At 42.3% G+C, this 21,970-nt stretch overlaps 1 protein-coding gene across 1 annotated transcript in view; it reads left to right on the top strand.

Moving 5' to 3' along the window:
• Positions 1-21,970, top strand: part of tbc1d15 (TBC1 domain family, member 15) — a 62,396-nt gene that overhangs the window by 10,106 nt on the left and 30,320 nt on the right. The window contains exons 3-5 of the mRNA XM_059978432.1: positions 14,005-14,079; positions 14,984-15,125; positions 17,975-18,185. Of these exons, the coding sequence (XP_059834415.1) occupies positions 14,005-14,079; positions 14,984-15,125; positions 17,975-18,185 (428 nt within the window). The remainder of the gene's footprint in view (positions 1-14,004; positions 14,080-14,983; positions 15,126-17,974; positions 18,186-21,970) is intronic.

Below are 21,970 nucleotides of genomic sequence, written 5' to 3'. Positions count from 1 at the left end.
TGTGCATTTACTTCTTCTACCAAAATGCATGACCGTGCATTTTCCAACATTGTATTTCATTTGTCACTTTCTTGCCCATTCTCCTAATGTCTAAATCCTTCTGCATCCTACCTGTTTCCTCAACACTACCTGCCCTGCACCAATCTTTGTATCATCTTCAAAATTGGCAACAAAGCCATCTATTTCATCATTTAAATCATTGATATCCAGCGTAAAAAGAAGTGGTCCCAACATTGACCCCTGCAGAATGCACTAGTCACTGGCAACCAACCAGAAAAGGATTCTTTTATTCCCACTTGCTGGCTCCTACCAATCAGCCAATGCTTTAACCACGTCAGTAACTTTCCTGTAATACCATGGGCAATCTCTTCTAAATAGCCATTTTGTAGGCATTCAGGGAAATCACTCTCTTGGGATCCATTGCCAACCTGATTTTCCCAATCTACCTGCATACTAATATCTCCTATGACTATCATAATATTGCCCTTTTGACACACCTTTCCTTTTTCCTGTCCACATCCCAGCTACTGTTTGGAGGCTTTTATGTAACCACCATCAGAGTCCTTTTACCCTTGCAGTTTCTTATCTCAACCCACAAGGATTCAACATCTTCCAATCCTATGTCACATCTTTCTAATGATTTGATGCCTTTCTTTATCAGCAGAGCCATGCCATGCCCCCCCTCTGCCTATCTTCCTATACCCCCTAATGTGTGGCCTTGGAAATTCAGATCCCATGGACATATCCTTCAGCCACGATTCAGTGATGGCCACACAATCTGTAAAATTGCAACAGGATCATCCACCTTATTACTTATACTCCATGAATTAAGATATAACACTTTTAGTACTGTATTTGCTACCCTTTTTGATTCTGCATCCATAATACATGATACTGGCTGGCTGCAATTTTGTCCTATCATCTGCCTGACCTTCCTGACAGTCAGACGGCATACTGTCTTCGTTTTTTACCATCTGTCCAATCCTGTTCCCTTCACTCCAGTTCCCATCCCTCTGCCAAATTAGTTTAATCCCTCTCCAACAGCTTTAACAAACCTGCCCGGGAGAATATTGGTCCCTATCGGGTTCAGGTGCCTTTTGTACAGGTCAGACCTCCCCCAGAAGTGATCCCAATGATCCAAGAACCCGAAAGCCTGCCCCCTGAACAGGAAAGAACTATTCATTTATTAGGTTCTTTGTATTTTGGAGAGTCCACAGGTGTTCTGATATAACTAGCCTATTGAGCTCATTTTGTTACCTGTCTGTTACTCTGTAATTATAGTTGACCATTTCACTGAAAGTGCATACAGTTTTATGTGTTTTGATAAAAAGACTGGCTTTCACCATGGTTGCATATACCAAACTGTAGATGATGCTTGGTCCAATAAGTCGCACAAACATCCGTTGGAGAAAAATCATCCAATATTCCAATAGGATATTAATGTCATTTAAATTGTTCCACACTAGTTGAACATATTTCTCACACATTCATTTGCTTAATTGATTTTCTGCTCCAGAATGCAGCATTTAATATGTGTGCTCATGTTTCAGCAAATGGAAGTACTGTGCCCTAAGATTTGATACAACAGTTACTGATTCTGTGTCCATGGCAAGGAGACCCAAAATTAAGCTGCGGTGCTTTCTTGGGCTGCCATAGGAGCTGTTAGTGCTGTCTTGGAGATTAGTTGGTATAAAAATATGCATATTGAAGAGAACGTAGATTCCTGCAGCACTGCATCGGCACTGCGCAGTTTTCAAATCTTCAGTGTATTTTCCACCATCTGCCTCTGTACTATTTTAGATATTTACAAAGAGGATGTTCAATACTTATTGCTAATGTGTACTGCATTCATCATGTTAGTGCCATTCATTATTGTTTTCTCGCTTTTAAGCTCCATTTTGCATTTTTAATAGAATGTGTAACTAGTTACTTGAAGTATTATGAGAATTAGATATTGAAGTATCTTGGAGGTTGCAGGGAAATTTTGTGCATTGATATGTTGAAAAGAGAATCTTCATAGAAAACAAGTTTAGAATCAGAATTAGAGTCAGGTTTATTATCACCAGCATGTGAAGTGAAATTTGTTAACTTAGCAGCAGCAGTTCAATGCAATACATAATCTAACAGAGAGAAAAAAATAATAATAAATAAAAAAGTAAATCAATTACGTATATTGATTTTTAAAAAAAGTGCAAAACTAGAAATACTGTATATTAGAAACATAGAAAACCTACAGCACAATACAGACCCTTTGGCCTACAAAGCTGTGCCGAACATGTCCTTACCTTAGAACTACCTAGGCTTATCCATAGCTCTCTATTTTTCTAAACTCCATGTATCCATCCAGGAGTCTCTTAAAAGACCCTATTGTTTCTACCTCCACTACTGCCGCTGGCAGCCTATTCCACACACTTACCACTCTCTGCGTAAAAAAAACTTACCCCTGACATCTCTTCTGTACCTACTTCCAAGCACCTCAAAACTATATCCTCTTGTGCTAGCCATTTCAGCCTCTGACTATCCACATGATCAACGCCTCTCATTATCTTGAACACCTCTATCAGGTCACCTCTCATCCTCTGTTGCTCCAAGGAGAAAAGGCTGAGTTCACTCAACCTGTTCTCATAAGGCATGCTCCCCAATCCAGGCAACATCCTTGCAAATCTGCTCTGCAGCCTTTCTGTGGTTTCCATGTCCTTCTTGTAGTGAGGTGACCAGAATTGAGCACAGTACTCCAAGTGGGGTCTGACCAGAGTTATATATAGCTGCAACATTACCTCTCGGCTCTTAAACTCAATCCCGTGATTGATGAAGGCCGTATGCCTTCTTAACCACAGAGTTAAACTGCATAGCAGCTTTGAGTGTCCTATGGACTCGGACTCCAAGATCCCTCTGATCCTCTTACCATTAATACTATATTCTGCCATCATATTTGACCTACCAAAATGAACCATCTCAGACTTATCTAGGTTGAATTCCATCTGCTACTTCTCGGCCCAGTTTTGCATCCTATCAAGGTCCTGCTGTAACCTCTGACAGCCCTCCACACTGTCCACAACACCCCAACCTTTGTGTCATCAGCAAATTTACTAACCCATCTCTCCACTTCCTCATCCAGGTCATTTATAAAAATCATGAAGTGTAAGGGTACCAGAACAGATCCCTGAAGCACCCCACTGGTGACCGATCTCCATGCAGAATATGACCCACCTACAACCACTCTTTGTCTTCTGTGGGCAAGCCAGTTCTGGATCCACAAAGCAATGTCCCCTTGGATCTCATGCCTCCCTACTTTCTCAATAAGCCTTGCATGGGGTACCTTATCAAATGCCTTGCTAAAATCCGTATACGCTACATTTATGCCTCTACCTTCATCAGTGTGTTTAGTCACATCATCAATATGGTTAGTCATATTAAAAAAAGATATTGAGGTAGTGTCCAAAGAGTCAATGTCCATTTAGGAATTGGATTGCAAAGTGGAAGAAGCTGTTCTTGAATCACTGAATACCTTCAGGCTTCTGTACCTCCTACCTGATGGTAACAGTGAGAAAAGGGCATGCTCTGGCTGCTGGAGGTTCTTAAAAATGGATGCTGCCTTTCTGAGACACTGCTCCCTGAAGATGTCTTGGGTAGTTTGTAGGCTAGTGCTCAAGATGGAGCTGACTAGATTTACAACCTTCTGCAGCTTCTTTCGGTCCTGTGCAGTACCCCTCCATACCAGACAGTGATGCAGCCTGTCAGAATGCTCTCCATGGTACAACCATAGAAGTTTTTGAGTGTTATTTGTTGACATGCCAAATCTCTTGAAACTGCCAATAAGGTACAGCCACTGTCCTGTCTACATCAATATGTTGGGAGCAGGTTAGATCCTCAGAGATCTTGACGCCTAGGAACTTGAAACTGCTCACTCTCTCCACTTCTGATCCATCTATGAGGATTGGTATGTGTTCCTTCGTCTTACCATTCTTGAAGTCCACAACCAGCTCTTTGGTCTTGCTGATGTTGAGTGCCAGGTTGTTGCTGCGGCACCACCTCACTAGTTGCCAAATCTCACTCTTGTCCTCTCGTCCACCACCTGAGATTCTACCAACAATGGTTGTATCGTCGGCAACCATTTGGTATTTGAGCCACACAGTAACACAGTTGAATAGTTAGATATCTATAATGTAGTGAATTCTTTTGTATAGTTCACATTGAAATTACTTGGGACACTTTGAAACACTTCAAGAAATTCTGAAGTTGTCACAATATGTTATGGATTTATAGGAGTGAGACCATGGATTTGGGCAGGGTTGTATGGAAGATTGGCCTTCCGATGTTGTCCAAGGGAAGGGTACTAGGACCCAAGCAGATTCTCACCTACCACCCCACCAGCTTCCAGGTCCAACGTATAATTCTCCGTAACTTCTGCCACCTCCAAAAGGATCCCACTACCAAGCACATCTTTCCCTCCCCCCCCTTTCTGCTTTCCGTAGGGATCGCTCCCTATGCGACTCCCTTGTCCACTCATTCCCCCCCCATCCCTTCCCACTGATCTCCCTCCTGGCTCTTATCCTTGTAAGCAGAACAAGTGCTACACCTGCCCTTATACTTCCTCTCTCACCACCATTCAGGGCCCCAGACAGTCGTTCCAGGTGAGGCGACACTTCACCTGTGAGTCGGCTGGTGTGGTATACTGCGTCCGGTGCTCCCAGTGTGGCCTTTTATATAATGGTGAGACCCTATGCAGAGCGGGAGACTGTTTCGCTGAACATCTACGCTCGGTCCGCCAGAGAAAGCAGGATCTCCCAGTGGCCACACATTTTAATTCCACGTCCCATTCCCATTCTGATATGTCTATCCATGGCCTCCTCTATTGTCAAAACGAATCCAAACTCAGGGTGGAGGAACAACACCTTATACCGGCTGGGTAGCCTCCTTGACTTCTCTAACTTCTGTTAATGCCATCCCTGACATATTTAGTTGTTTGTTTTTTTTCTCTCTCTCTGTCCATCACTCTGCCTGTTCTCCATCTCCCTCTGGTGCTTCCCCCCCTTTCTTTCTCCCGAGGCCTCACGTCCCATTATCCTTTCCATTCTCCAGCTCTGTATCACTTTTGCCAATCACCTTTCCAGCTCGTAGCTTCATCCCACCGCCTCCAATCTTCTCCTATCATTTCGCATTCCCCCCGCCCCCACTACTTTCAAATCTCTTACTATCTTTCCTTGCGGTTAGTCCTGACGAAGGGTCTCAGCCCGAAACATCGACAGTGCTTCTTCTTATAGGAAGAGTCTGGTCTGCTGTGTTCCTCCATTATTTTATTTTAAATTTCCAGCATCTGCAGATCTCCTCGAGCTTGGCACTTGTGTCGTTAAGCAATGTGTTTTTAAGTGCCTTGCTCAAAGCCTCAGCTGAGGCTCGAACCAGTGACCTTCAGATTACTAGTCCGATGCCTTATCCACTAGGCCATGTGCCAACACAATGTACAGGGCTTTAATTCCTCTTTTTGGAATCTTATTAATGTGGTCAGGACGAGCTTGCAGAGGATCAGAGATGACTCAACAAAGAGGCACCAGGTATCAATAAGTTTACCACCACTCTTCTCCGCCTCGCAGAATTAGTCCTCACCCTTAACAATTTCTCCTTTGGCTCCTCCCACTTCCTCCAAACTAAAGGTGTAGCCATGGGCACCCGCATGGGTCCTAGCACCAGTCCCTATATACCTCTATCCCCCACCAGGAAGGTCTCCAAGCTCTCCGTTTCTTCCTGGATTCCAGACCCAGCCATTCACCTTCTACCATCACTCTTCTCCGCTTCGCGGAATTAGACCTCATCCTTAATAGTTTCTCCTTTGGCTCCTCCCACTTCCTCCAAACTAAAGGTATAGCCATGGGTATCCGCATGGGTCCTAGCTGTGCCTGCCTTTTTGTCGGCCATGTGGAGCAATCTATGTTCCAAGCCTACACCGGTATCTGTCCTCCTCTTTTCTTGCGTTATATCGATGACTGCGTCGGCGCTACTTCCTGCACACATGCTGATCTCGTCGACTTCATTAACATCGCCTCCAACTTTCACCCCGCCCTCAAATTCACCTGCTCTATTTCTGACACCTCCCTCCCCTTTCTAGATCTTTCTATTTCTATCTCTGGAGACAGCCTATCCACTGACGCCTACTACAAACCTACTAACTCCCACAGCTACCTAGACTATTCGTCCTGTTACGAACCCCGTAACTGGGTCACTTACCAGCAAAGATAGAGACATCTGTTGAAGCCTGATGATACTATTTTTAACAGTATTTATTAGTAAAAATACACAAAAATATCAATGCAAATATACAGATAATATACGTCATCAATACTAAATCTAAAAGTGTAGGTATAATAATAATAAGAAATAAGCTCTACCGTTGTCTAGGGGATAATGTATTGTCTGATGGAAATATAAAATTCACTCAGTTCATGCAGGCTGCAGCCATTGGGGACCGCTTTGTTGCAATGGTTGGAGAGAGAGAGAGAGATTTGGAGAAAAACTTGCTGGCTTTCCTTTTATGATTTCGATCCGTCAGGAGTCCCGTTGGTGTGGCCGTTCACTTGTGGCCTCTCCTTTAGCTAAGCCGTTCTTCTGTGATGAGCCCGCCACCCTGGCAAGGGAGGACGCATACGAGCCCTCACTGGCGTTCACTATTAAACGCTGTCACTGGATTTCCAGCGTTTCTCCTGGTGCGTCTAAAGGGGTTGTTCCCCAGACCCTCTTTTATCCTTACTCATGGGGTCTCAGATGTCAATCAGGTTGGGATGATGCAATCCCTCAAACAGCCCACTCTGGTCGTCCCCTGAGGATTTCAATGAATAGTACAGTACTCAGTACACAATTCCGTCTCCAAGAGACAATGGCTGTTATCAGTGGTTCCGTTTCGCTGAGGTCAGGACACATTCCAAACCTTGTGTATTCTGGACGTCTCTCTCTCATTTCCTGGGTCCCAGACCCAAATTAATAGCGATCTTGCGATTCTCAAAAAGGAAGGGGCGACTTTGTACCCTTCGGCCCCTCAGAGTTGCGGCACATTCGTAACACCCTCTTCCTTCTAAGATTTTTACCACAGGTAAAATTTAATTAATACAGAGTCTTACAGGATTTCAGAATCTAACGCAATACAAAAGAGTTTTTTTTCACTACAGAGTAATACAGTTATACATTCAATTCAGCATCTAAACAGTTAGCGATTACATTGTCACTTCCTTTAATATCTTAACATCTTGTACCTTAATAAATTCTTGTAGCATCAGACTCCAATTTAATAACCACCTATTTTTATTCCTTTTCTTCAGCAAACAAAAACTAGAGAGTTGTGATCTTAACTTACGTATATATTACAAAAGTTCATGCAAATACTAATCTTTATTTTACTTTCAAACTCAACAGTCAGTCTTCTATGGGGGTTGTCGTTATTATTCACATGCTTTGTCGCAATCCCTTAAAACCGGATCCTGTTATTTAAAGTGGCATCCCGTCAACCCTCGCCCCTTTTCCAGTTAACTCCCACGTGGTTAGCTTGCGCACCAGTGTGGAATAGACTTTTGCATGCTCCTTTCATAGGAGTTATTTTATCAACAATGTTTTCCAAACATAGCCCATTTGCCGAATTCCCACACAATTCTTTATTTTTAAGCAAGTCGTTAATTTTATCTTCAGGACCCTTCATTCTATTAGTTTTCAATTTAAGATCTGTAAGCGATCCCTCTTTGTCCAAACAGCATTTCAAATTCTGCCTCTTCACAGCACACTCTTCAATAACAATAGTGTGTGGGGCACCTTTACATTCCAAATCAACCTATAATTGATTCGCAGGCACCCTGTTAACAAGCCATTGTCCCTTCAGCCCGGTTACTGCTTCTGACACCAATCCAGACTTTAAATTTTCTTCATTCAATTTAGGAACTACACTTTTCCCTTCTCCTTCAATAATAAGATTCACATCTCCACCTTTTATCTCCACCTTTTATCTCCTCACTAACTTTTAACACACTTTCGAACACAAACAGCTAGGAATTCTTACTTCCCACTAGTACCACGGTTAACCCTTTCTTCACTGAACCAAGTCCATCTGACCCACAAGGACTGCATTCCTTTTCAACTGAATCAAATACCTCAGACTTTTTCTGAGTTCCATACTAGGTTCAGTACCACGTGCATTCACACGTGTCACTCAAAGGTGACATCTGCCTCTTCCAGGCTTTCAATACCCGTACCCTTTTCAAATTCTAAGTTCACCTGATCCTCCCAGTTACTCTCTGGGCAACTCCCTTCCGGAGTAAACTCAACCCCGCGGGCTGAAGCAACCTCATCTGCCAACCCAGCAGACTTCTTCAAGGTAATGGCATCCTTTTCATCTAGGACTGCCCTCATTTCATTATCGGGAACACCTTTAGAATTTTCAACTTCTTCAAACAGTTCTGCCAAACCGGACAGAACATCCATGTCCAACCCTGGACCTTCTAACAGCCTTATCTGTTTCTCATTTTTATTCCGTGCCTCTATAAATTTCCTCCTGGCTAAGGGTAGGTCTACCTCCTTTCCCTTACTCTCTTTCACCTCCCTATTCTCCGTTTAACCACCCTCTAACCCCTCTTGGTACAGGGTTGGTAAAAACGTCTCGGCCAAATTGATACTGGCCTCATTCTCAGCTGCCTTTCTCGACATGCTGCGAGTGGTCGCGCATACGGGATAGATCTTGAACCCTAGGGGCGGGTCCTCAACACTTACAGGCTGGCTCGTCAGCTCCATGGCCGACCAAACGTCACCACCAGCTAAATCGTTACCCAGAAGGATGTCTACGTCAGTTCTCGGAAATTCTGATCGCACTCCTATTTCAACTGGTCCAGATACCAGCTCATAATTTATAATGATCCTATGCAAAGGCACAGCTTCTGTCCCTTTTCCTATGTCTCTCAAAGCTACCTCTCCAGTCTTGGGGCCAAAATCTAGTACTGTACTGCGAATCAATGACAGCTCAGCTCCAGTGTCTCTCCAGATCCGCACTGGAACTGGTGTGTCTCCCTCTTTCACAGACACGGTTCCTTCTGAAATAAATTTCTCAGGCCCCTCTCGTATTCTGTCTACCTGGGGCTTTCTCGTTGATTTACTGATCACCACAATACATCCTGTAGGGACTGCTGCTTTCCCTTTTCCTGTCTCCTTCCTCGGAGCAAGGCACTTAGATGCAATATGTCCCACCTTTCCACAATTAAAACAGGTCAAGCCAGGATCTCTCCTGCCGTCTTGCCTTTCCTCCCCTTTAATTTTACCACTAGCTCGCGGCTGGATCTCTGCCTCAGCCAGCGGGCTTTCTCTACCGTTCCCACGGTCTCTCTGGTAACTTTTATTCGAGGAAAACTTTGTTTTGTGGGTTAGGGCATATTCATCTGCGAACCTAGCAAATTCGGATATGGACTTATTCGGCTTCTCGTTCAAATACATCCGGATATCATCCGAAACACAACCTTTAAATTCCTCAATCAGAATTAACTCCCTGAGATGCCAAAAATCCTTTTCCACCATTTCTGCTGCACACCAACGATCCAAGAGCACACCCTTCTCATAGGCAAACTCTGCATACTTCTGATTCCGCCCTTTCTTTAAATTTCTGAACTTTTGTATATAGGCCTCAGGTACCAATTCATATATCCGAAGAATGGCCTCCTTTACTTTCTCATAATTCTCAGACTCCTCCTCCTCCATTGACAACGCCGCATATGCCCGTTGTGCCTTCCCTTTTAACACACTTTGTAACAACGCCACCCACTGATCTTTGGGCCACTTCTGACTCACTTCCACCTTTTCAAAATGCACGAAATAACTATCAACATCCGTCTCCTCGAACGGAGGTACTAACCTAAACTCCCTACTAACATTAAATCTCTCCTCTCAGTCTGACCCTTGAGCTCTTTGCTCTTGCCTTAACTTCTCCAGGTCCAAGTCATGTTGCCTCTGTTTCTCCTTCTCCTCATACTCCCTCTCCTTTTCGGCCCTTCTCTTTTTCAGCTGCTTTCAGCTGTTTTAACTTAATTTCATGCTCCCTCTGCTTCTCAGATCTTTCCCGCTCCCTTTTCACCTCTAATTCCTTTAGCTGGAGCTCATGCTCCCTTTTCACCTCTAACTCCTTTAGCAGGAGCTCATGCTCCCTTTGCTTTTCGGCTCTTTCTTTTTCCTTTTCGGCTGCTTCCAGCTGTTTTAACTTAATTTCATGTTCCAACCTTAATTTCTCCAACTCTAACTGAGCCGTCCCACTAGCTGGTACCTTTTCAGGGATATTTTGCAATACCTCAGCCGAAAACACGTTCTTCACAATATAGTACTGAGTTATGGCCCTCCGCACCTCCCGCTTTTTCATTGACAACCTCACCTCTGTGAGGTTTAGTCCTTTCGCAATATTTATCAAGTCTGTGTGGCTGCCTCTTGCACCTCCACAGTTGGGTTTTCTATGAATTCGTCTATGTCCATCTTTGCTGGTTTCCTGTCTGGTTACCCGTGCAACGAGATCCAAGTTTGGACTTAAAAGCCCGATTTACTGGCCCTCCAATTTGGTATCAAATCCCGGACGAGCCCCCACGTTGTTATGAACCCCGTAACTGTGTCACTTACCAGCAAAGATGGAGACGTCCGTTGAAGTCTGATGATACTATTTTTAACAGTATTAGTAAAAATACACAAAAATAATATCAATGCAAATATACAGATAATATATGTCAATGCTAAATCTAAAAGTGCGGGTATAATAATAATCAATAAGAAATAAGCTCTTATCGTTGTCTAGGGGATAATGTATTGTCTGATGGAAATATAAAGTTCACTCAGTTCATGCAGGCTGCAGCCATTGGGGACTGCTATGTTGCAATGGTTGGAGAGAGAGAGATTTGGAGAAGAACTTGCCGGCTTTCCTTTTATGATTTCGATCCGTCAGTAGTCCCATTGGTGTGGCCGTTCACTTGTGGCCGCTCCTTTAGCTAAGCCTTTCTTCCGTGATGAGCCCGCCACCCTGGCAAGGGAGGATGCATACGAGCCCTCACCAGCGTTCTCTATTAAACGCTGTCACTGGATTTCCAGCGTTTCTGCTGGTGCGACTAAAAGGGTTGTTCCCCAGACCCTCTTTTATCCTTACTCATGGGGTCTCAGATGTCAATCAGGTTGGGATGATGCATTCCCTCAACCAGCCCACTCTGGTCGTCCCCTGAGGGCTTCAATGAATAGTACAGTACTCAATACACAATTCCGTCTCCAAGAGACAATGACCGTTACTAGTGGTTCCGTTTCACTGAGGTCAGGACACATTCCAAACCTTGTGTATTCTGGACGTCTCTCTCTCATTTCCTGGGTCCCAGACCCAAATTAATAGCGATCTTGCGATTCTTAAAAAGGAGGGGGCGACTTTGTAACCTTTGGCCCCTCAGAGTTGTGTCATATTCCCCTTTCTCTCAATTCCTCCGCCTCCGCTGCATCTGCTCTCAGGATGAGGCCTTTCATTCTAGGACAAAGGAGATGTCTTCCTTTTTTAAAGAAAGGGGCTCCCCTTTGTCCACTATCAACTCTGCCCTCCATCGCGTCTCCCGTATTTCACGCACCTCTGCCCTCACCCCATCCCCCCGCCAGCCCACCAGGGATAGAGTCCCCCTGGTCCTCACCTATCACCCTACCAGCCTACAGATCCAACGTATAATCCTCCGTAACTTCCGCCACCTCCTACTTGATCCCACCACCAGCCACATCTTCCCCTCACCCCTACTCTCGGCTTTCCGCAGGGATCGCTTCCTAAGCGACTCCCTTGTCCATTCATCCCCCCCATCACTCTCCACCAACCTCCCTCCGGGCACTTGTCCCTGCAAACGGAAGAAGTGCTACACCTGCCCCCACACTTCTTCCCTCACCACCATCCTAGGCCCCAGACAGTTCTTTCAGGTGAGGCACCACTTCACCTGCAAGTCAACTGGGGTGATGTACTGTATCTGGTGCTCCCGATGTGGCCATTTATACATTGGGGAGACCCGCCGCAGACTGGGAGACCGTTTTGCCGAACACCGGCGCTCAGTCCTCCAGCAGTGGCGGGATCTCCCTGTGGCCACACACTTCAATTCCACAGACCACTCCCACTCCGACATGTCTATCCATGGCATCCTCTATTGTCAAGATGAGGCCACACGCAGGTCGATGGAGCAATACCTTATCTCCCGCCTAGGTATGAACACCTACCTGCCGGCATGAACATTCAACTCACAGACCTCCGTTGATACCCCTGCCCCCCCCCCCCCCCCCTTACCCCATCCCTATCTATTTTAGTCTGGTTCTCTTTCTCTCTCTTTTTTTCCCCCTCACTATAATCTCCCCCAGCCCTATCTTTCTTTATTATTTCCCATAATTCTCCACCTTCCCCCAGCCCATTTCCCTCTAGCTTATCACTTCCTAGCTCTCTACTTTATCCCCCCCTCCCCCCACTTCTTATTCCCCCTCAACCATCCCATGTTACTTCACTCCTGATGAAGGGTTTCTGCCCGAAACGTCGTCACTACCTCCTCCCATAGATGCTGTCTGGCCTGCTGAGTTCTGCCAGCATTTTGTGTTTTTATCAATAAGTTCAATGCTTGATTTTGGGGAATTGTACTATCTGTCTAAAAGATCAAGCTCAGACTTCTCAAAATTAAAAGTGATGCCATTTCTCAGAACTAACAATGAAACAAATTGTAAGAAGGAAGCAAATGGTCTCCAAGAGGAAATTGGCAGTTAATATCTGTTTTTTCACCATTGATAATGAAATTTCCTGTGTGGTTATTGTATGGCTGTAATGTAAATATTTCATTGCCACAGTACATTAATGAATGAACCACAAGAATTACAGGCTTTTTTAATAGTATTTGTAATCTTTAGTATTTTTGCAAATGAAGATGTATTTTCAGTAATTTACATGTTCACATTTTCCCACTGAAATTATTGCATTTTCTTAAAATTATGCACAGCATGCAGTCCGCTGGCCTCGTCTACATGGTGTCTACTGGCTGTGCCTACAAGCAGTTTCTTTATAATCTGTCCTGGAACCCCTGATGTGGCCACAGACTGTGTAGCTGACGTGAATTTCTGTAGATTTATAAATACCTGTGTTTCACAGAATGTCTCCAGACGAAGACATGCCTACATTTGGCTCCATTGCATTGCCAGGTATACCCTGCTGCTGATGGCCAGTATTGACTTCAGTACAGTCCTTGTTTTGAATTCCTCATTGCTGACCCTGAAACAGAGCAGTCAGTCTGTTTTGTTGTCCACTTACTAGACTTTTCTCATTTGCTAAATAAAAATTCTACATCATGGATTTTGTGGGACGTCATGGTGGTTTCAAGCTTGTGAACCTGAATGAGGAAGGTTCATTAGTACTGAAATTACTACTAACAAGAGGTGGTAACTACATATCGACATAATTTTCTGTGCGCACATGTGCACCCCAACCAATGCAATCAGAATTCAGGCATCTGTTGCAGGACAATGCCTGTCAGAGAATATATTGCCATTTTCTTGTGATTGTACAACTTCATCACAATGCTTCCAAGCCTAGATCTATCTTCCATTGGCAACTTGCATTTGTGGGGTGATTCCAATGTAAAACTTTACAAGCTTCCTCATAGGGGTGTTTTGAAATAAATTAAAATGTTGTTTGGGCATGTGATTGAAAATATGATCTAGATTAAGTTTCAAGGACTGTCTGGAGGTAAAGGGAGAGTTTCAGCAAGAAGATCCAAAAGTTGAACACAAAGGTGATGGGAAAGTTGCTCATGGTGGAATGTTGAATATTTGTGAAGGACAGAGGTTAGCATTGGACCGAAAGGCTGGTAGAAGTTGCAAAGAAAAAGAGGGACAAGGAATGTGATATAAAACTGAGAATTCTAAAACAGAGGCATTCTCAAACTTAGGCACAAGTGTCCAGCAATGAACATGGAACTTTTGTTGATGCAACCAATTTCTCAAGTTCTTTTTGTTTTGCAGGGTTCAGGAGTTGTAGTGGATTGGACACCAGTGGATGACTCCCTGGATTCATCAAATATATTTTTTGCAGGAAAGGTAATTTAGAAAATAACCAAGTAAAATACATCAAATTAATTTGTTTCTGGTGAAGTCCTAACAGAAGCAGTATCTACATACATGTTCTCTGTTATGTCAAGTTACAGTTATGGACTATTTTTGTAGTTTTATTTTGTGCCATGAAGAAATTGATTCATCTAATTTCTGTCTGAACATTAGCCTTAATCTAACTCTGGGGTTCCCAACCTGGGGCCCATGAACCCTTTGCTGAATGGTATTGGTCCATGGCATAAAAAGGTTGGGAACCCCTGATAGCACAAACAAAGGTCTGGAAGAGTTCATCGGGCCAGGTAGCATATGTGGTAAAGAGTACAGTCAATGTTTCGGGCCAAGACCCTCCAGCAGGCTTTTGGCCCAAAATGTGGACTGTACTCTTTTCCATAGATGCTGCCTGGCCTGCTGAGTTCTTCCAGCATTTTGTGTGTGTTGCTTGGGTTTCCAGCATCTGCAGATTTTCTCTTGTTTGTGATTGGGAATTCCTGATTTAAATGATCATTTTGCAGCAGTTAAAAATAGCTCTTATGTTGATTACATGATCTCCCCATATGTTCAATAATAGGCTTACTAAATGGTCTATTTTTATTTGTAAAAATTTGTAACAACATTGTAAATTAGTAATTAAAGCATTGCCTCAAAAGCTACAAGTTAATCTGCTGGTTTCCTGCTGTTCAAAGCTAAAAGTGGATTTCAAATTGTATATCAATATTTTATATATTATTTTTTCTTTGAAAAATCTTTTAAAAGTACCAAAGATGTTCTGTCCCATAATTTCATCAGTTTGTGTTATGAACAAAGGAAGTAAATATTTAAATACTTTTCTGTACAATCTTTAGTACAAGGGAATAAAAACTGTTGTATTTTATGTTTGTTGAAATTCTTTTAGGATTCCAGTTCAGTTGTTGAATGGACTCAACCCTCTAAGGAAAAAACTTCCAGAAATATGATACATCAAATTAGTTGTGAAGCTGAATGGGATATGCTTAATACAGTTTCCTTCAAAAAGAAGCCCTTTGTGAATGGTGATGGTATGTAAAATATTTATACAATGCATTAAAAACATTGTTCTATCACTGGTGCAAATAAATTATCTGCCTACTCCTTCTCTATTAAGCAACTTAGCCTCCAGTTCTTCAGTTTAGAGAATTTCTTGTCATTTTAATTCTAAGTATCTTCTGCATTTTGACACTGTGACCCTGATTCTAAATCTCCAGTCAGAGAAATTAATCCTCCCTGCTTCTAGTCTATTCATCCTTGAATATTTATGATATTCTCTTGAACTAGTCATTCAGTCTAGACTGCACCTCCTCAGGAACCAATCTAGTGAATACTTGTACTCCCTCAGAGACATGCATATTTTGATAAGGTGTGATCTCGCTAAAGCTCTGTTTGCAGTTTGATATCCTTCTTCCTGTACGTAATCTTAACTGCGTGCTGCACCTGCATGTTTGTTTTCAGTGATGGCTGTACAAGAATCTCTAGGTGTCTTTGCACATCACCATTTTCCAGTCTATCACTGTTTTAATAAAACAGTGGTCAGCATAATGCTATACCGTGCCAGCTGTAAGCTTGGGGTTCAGTTTTTGCCACTGTCTCTAAGGAGGTTGTACATTCTTCATGTGACTACGTGGGTTTCCTCCAGGCACTCTGGTTCCTTCTCACATTCTAAAGATGTAAGTTGGGGTTCATGGGCTTGCTTCACTGGCAGTGGAAGCGTGGCAACACTTGTGGGCTGCCCAGCACAATCCTAGCTGATTTCATTTGATGGAATCAAATTTATTTACTCACATAATCAATTGTCTGAATGACCTTGAAATCTTTCTGCATGCTCTTCACAGCTCATAATCCCACCTGGTTTCACGTCATTGGCAAACGTCACAATATTGTATTTGGTTACTACATTTGAATAGCTGGAGTCCAAGCATTAATTCCTGAAAGTCACTGCCTGCCACCCTGAACAAGACCCATTCATCCTCCTCCTCTGTTTCTCGTCTGTCATTTTTCAATCCCCTCCAATAGCTTACTCCCAATCCCATGTGTTTTAATTTTGTATATCAACAACTTTTGGCATTTTAGAAATGCCTCCTGGAGGGAATCATTAAATTAACTGAGGTATTCTTACAAGATTCGTTTTATTGATTGAATCACATTACAACCACATTAGGAAAGTGCTGAAAAAAACTATCCTTGCTAGAAATCTGAAATAAACGTTGAAGATGTTATAAATGCTCAGCAGGGTCTATGGAAAAAGAAGCAGAGTTAACATTTCAGAAAGAAAGCCTTTCATATACAAGAAATTTAAATTTTAAGATAAATTTAGAATTTGATGTACTTTTCAAAAATACAATGAAATACTATATTGTAATAAATGATAACGTTTAAAGTAAATTTTATTATCAGAATACCGTACATATATGTCACCATACACAACCCTGAGATTCATTTTCCTTTGAGCATACTCAGCAAATCTATAGAATATAAACTATAACAGAATTAATGAAAGATCAAGTAGAGCGCAGAAGACAACAAACTGTGCAAACACATATGTAAATAAATAGCATTAAATAACGAGAACATGAAATAAAAGTTGAGTCATTAACGTGAGATCATTGGTTGTGGGAGCGTCTCAAAGGACGGAGAATTGAGTATAGTTATCCCTTTTGTTCAAGAGCCTGATGGTTGAGGGATATAGATTAAAGACAATGATTAGCTAATGCATTTATAATACTGTTGCTGGACAAGTCAAAAAGAAACCTTACCCAGCAACAGGTGACGTACTAGACATTGTTCTCTGATAATGTTAGACAAAGGTTCAAGTAAGGAATGATCTGGTCACACAAAGCATTTTGAGGTATAGAATAACTAAATATGGGAAGGATAGCGTAGAGGGCAGAACGTTCGAGAGAAGAGGGAGGTGTCAACATGAGGAACTAATGTTGTAACCAGGCTAGCGGGTTGATCCGTCTTTGACAGTTGATGGTAACTGTCCTTGAACTTGGTGGTGTGAGTCCTGCTCTTGTATCTGATACTGTTGATAGCGATGAGAAAAGAGCATGGCCTGGGTGCTGGGGATCTCTGATGATGGATGGATGCTTTTTTCCTATGACAGCATTTCATGAGGATGTGCTCAATGGTTGGGAGGCCTTTACCCTTGATGAACTGGGCCAAATGAACTACCTTTTAGTATCTTTGTAAGCATATCTTTCAGTATATTCTCATTAACATTAAGGAAAGGGCAACATAAGACAACATAAAAAGCATTTTGGAGATAGTTCCTTTGGGGAAAAAAAATACTTTCAACTGATAAGTTACATATACTGGACTTAAAATTAAATAACTACAGAGTTGGTTTCACTGCACAAATGAGCACCACATTCTGGGGGCAGGGTTGGGAGTGTGTGTTCTTAGAAACTCACTGAATGCAGATTTTCTGTATATATTTCCATATATTAAATTAATATCCAAAATACATTGAACATTTGTGCTGATTTATTTATTTTCTAAAATAATTCTGTGAGAGCAAATTTTATTCTGTATCTCAAAGTTTTGGAGAGTGATTTTGAATTCTGCGAGGGGAATTTCCATAACCCAAATAGCTATAATTCAGGCATCACATGTATGTTTTTCAAATAGTAAATTAACTGTTTCTTAAGTTAAGTGTAAAACCTTTTGTGACTCAGATTTGTTCTATTTATGACCTGCACTAATATGGCATTTGTGGAGAGGGAAAGTTCAGGATGACAGTCTTTTGTCAGTAGTTTCTTTATCAATGCTCCATGTATATTTCCATTGGCTTTTTTGCTTATTTTCCACATTTCCAACATCTGGAGCAGTTTTTTTTGACATTTCATTCATATATTATGTTTAATGTTTTCAGATGATTCAGTGTATACCATGAGTAAAAGAAGCAAATGGGCATTCTCCTTCAACCTGACTGATCTGCAGTCCATCAAAATGAATACAGAAGGCATGGGTTGGTCATACATGGTATTTTGTCTTGGGGATACTTGTCTACCAGCTCTGCATTTTCATCACGGCGGCAGCAGAGATTTATTTCAGTGCCTTAAGAGATATATTCTTCTTAGTGAGTAAGTATTGAAAAGTTTTTAAGAAAGTATCCTACTTTAAGGTGCATGCCTGTTGACAATATCTTTTTGAATTTGCAGCGCTTATTTTAGAGTTTTGTTATTTTTAATTGTTTCCATGTGGCTGACTGAATTTTTTATTGCTCTTTCCTGCTGAAATAAAAGAACTTAACTTTTTAAAGTTTTTTTTATCTATGGTGGTATATTATACCTAAAGTATAGGTGGCGGGTTAGAAATAAGTCTCTACCGAAGGAGGTGTAAGGTGCTCCTTCCCTCTGCTAGCCTGCAGGTCACTCTTGGGCAAGGTGTAGCACCTGCTTAGCCCCCGCCCATCCTGATCAGAGTCACATGAAGCCATGAGAGCTGGTGGTGGAAGGTCGTATGAACAGCTGGTACATGCCTCAAGTCCTGGTTATGCGACCGCTGACACCAGGTAGGCAGTCTCAGTAGAGTATTGATAATGGCTGGGGTCACCTGTCTTGTAAAGACACTGCCCAGAAGAAGGCAATGGCAGTACCACTTCTGAAGAAAAATTTGTTAAGAACAATCATGGTCATGGAAAAACCATGATCGCTCATGTCATATGACATGGCACATAGTGAATGAACGAATGAATACACCATGCCCTAGTAATTTCATTATCATTATATTTGATTTCTAAGAAGATTTACTTAACTACATTACAGATAAAGGCAAAAAGTAACTGAGTTCTTGAGAACATGGTGCTGACCAGCCATGAATTGCTATCCCATTGATGCTGGTTTCAAATGCTAGTACTGCCTACTGAGTGGCACCAGTACAGTCGTGAGTTGGGGGGGGGGGGGTGAGTTAGACTTCAATGATGAAGTAGCAGCAATATAGTACCAGATTAGGATGGTGTGGAATCTGGAGGAGTGGAGAATTCCCATGCAGTTGTGGCCCTTTTCCTTCTTACAAGTAGGGGTTGTTGGTTTGGATGGAGTTATACTTCTGGGCATTTGGTGCATTGGTTGTGGAGAGAGTGAACATTTAGTGTTGTGGATTGTATGCCAGTCTAGTGGGATGTTTTGTTCTGAATGATGTCAGGATTCTTAATGTTCTTACAACAGTCAAGTGGTGAGTATAACCATATAACAATCACAGCACGGAAACAGGCCATCTTGGCCCTCCTAGTCCGTGCCGAACCCTTAATCTCACCTAGTCCCACCTACCCGCACTCAGCCCATAACCCTCCACTCCTTTCCTGTCCATATACCTATCCAATTTTACCTTAAATGACACAACTGAACTGGCCTCTACTACTTCTACAGGAAGCTCATTCCACACAGCTATCACTCTTTGAGTAAAGAAATACCCCCTCGTGTTTCCCTTAAACTTCTGCCCCCAACTCTCAAATCATGTCCTCTAGTTTGAATCTCCCCTACTCTCAATGGAAACAGCCTGTTCACGTCAACTCTATCTATCCCTCTCAAAATTTTAAATACCTCGATCAAATCCCCTCTCAACCTTCTACGCTCCAATGAATAGAGACCTAACTTGTTCAACCTTTCTCTGTAACTTAATTGCTGAAACCCAGGTAACATCCTAGTAAATCGTCTCTGCACTCTCTCTAATTTATTGATATCTTTCCTATAATTTGGTGACCAGAACTGCACACAATATTCCAAATTTGGCCTTACCAATGCCTTGTACAACTTTAGCATTACATCCTAACTTCTGTACTCAATGCTTTGATTTATAAAGGCCAGCGTTCCAAAAGCCCGCTTCACCACCCTATCTACATGAGACTCCACTTTCAGGGAACTATGCACAGTTATTCCTAGATCTCTCTGTTCCTCTGCATTCCTCAATGCCCTACCATTTACTCTGTATGTTCTATTTGGATTATTCCTGCCAAAATGTAGAACCTCACACTTCTCAGCATTAAACTCCATCTGCCAATGTTCAGCCCATTCTTCTAACCGGCATAAATCTCCCTGCAAGCTTTGAAAATCCACCTCATTATCCACAACACCTCCTACCTTAGTATCATCGGCATACTTACTAATCCAATTTACCACCCCATCATCCAGATCATTTATGTATATTACAAACAACACTGGGCCCAAAACAGATCCCCGAGGCACCCCGCTAGTCACCAGCCTCCATCCCGATAAACAATTATCCACCACTACTCTCTGGCATCTCCCATCTAGCCACTGTTGAATCCATTTTATTACTCCAGCATTAATACCTAACGACTGAACCTTCTTAACTAACCTTCCATGTGGAACTTTGTCAAAGGCTTTGCTGAAGTCCATATAGACTACATCCACTGCCTTACCCTCGTCAACATTCCTCGTAACTTCTTCAAAAAATTCAATAAGGTTTGTCAAACATGACCTTCCACGCACAAATCCATGCTGGCTACTTCTAATCAGATCCCATCTATCCAGATAATTATAAATACTATCTCTAAGAATACTTTCCATTAATTTACCCACCACTGATGTCAAACTGACAGGTCTATAATTGCTAGGCTTCCTTCTAGAACCCTTTTTAAACAATGGAACCACATGAGCAATACGCCAATCCTCCGGCACAATCCCCGTTTCTAATGACATATTAAAGATCTCCGTCAGAGCTCCTGCTATTTCTACACAAACTTCCCTCAAGGTCCTGGGGAATATCCTGTCAGGACCCGGAGATTTATCCACTTTTAAATTTCTTAAAAGCGCCAGTACCTCCACCTCTTTAATTGTCATAGGTTCCATAACTTCCTTACTTGTTTCCCACACCTTAGACAATTCAATATCCTTCTCCTTAGTGAATACCGAAGAGAAGAAATCATTCAAAATCTCTCCCATCTCCTTCGGTTCCACACATAGCTGACCACTCTGATTCTCTGATCCTCACTATCCTCTTGCTTTTAATATAACTGTAGAAACCTTTCGGATTTACTTTCACCTTATTTGCCAAACCAACCTCGTATCTTCTTTTAGCTTTTCTAATCTCTTTCTTAAGATTCCTTTTACATTCTTTATATTCCTCGAGCAATTCCTTTACTCCATGCTGCCTATATCTATTGTAGACATCCCTCTTTTTCTGAACCAAATTTCTAATATCCCTTGAAAACCATGGTGCTCTCAAACCTTTAACCTTTCCTTTCACCCTACCAGGAACATAAAGATTCTGTACCCTCATAATTTCACCCTTAAATGACCTCCATTTCTCTATTACATCCTTCCCATAAAACAACTTGACCCAATCCACTCTCTCTAAATCCCTTTGCATCCCCTCAAAGTTAGCCTTTCTCCAATCAAAAATCTCAACTCTAGGTCCAGTCCTGTCTTTCTCCATAATCATATTGAAGCTAATGCTATTGTGATCACTGGACCCGAAGTGCTCCCCAACACATACATCTGTCAGCTGACCTATCACATTCCCTAACAGGAGATCCAACACTGCCCCATCTCTAGTCGGTACTTCTATGTATTGTTGCAAAAAACTATCCTGCACACATTTCACAAACTCTAAACCATCCAGCCCTTTTACAGAATGAGCTTCCCAGTCTACGTGTGGAAAATTAAAATCTCCCACAATCACCACCTTGTGTTTACTACAAATATCTGCTATCTCCTTACACATCTGCTCTTCCAACTCACACGCCCCATTAGGTGGCCTATAATACACTCCTATCAGTGTTACTGCACCTTTCCCATTCTTCAATTCCACCCAAATGGCCTCCCTAGAGGAGCTCTCTAATCTATCTTTCCAAAGCACCGCCATAAGATTTTCTCGGACAAGCAATGCAACACCTCCTCCTCTG

Source organism: Hypanus sabinus, chromosome 8 (assembly GCF_030144855.1).
Source record: "Hypanus sabinus isolate sHypSab1 chromosome 8, sHypSab1.hap1, whole genome shotgun sequence".
In the NCBI taxonomy this organism is placed as follows: Eukaryota; Metazoa; Chordata; class Chondrichthyes; order Myliobatiformes; family Dasyatidae; genus Hypanus; species Hypanus sabinus.
Note: the sequence above shows the minus strand (reverse complement) of the source record. Positions and strands in the feature narration are given on the sequence as shown.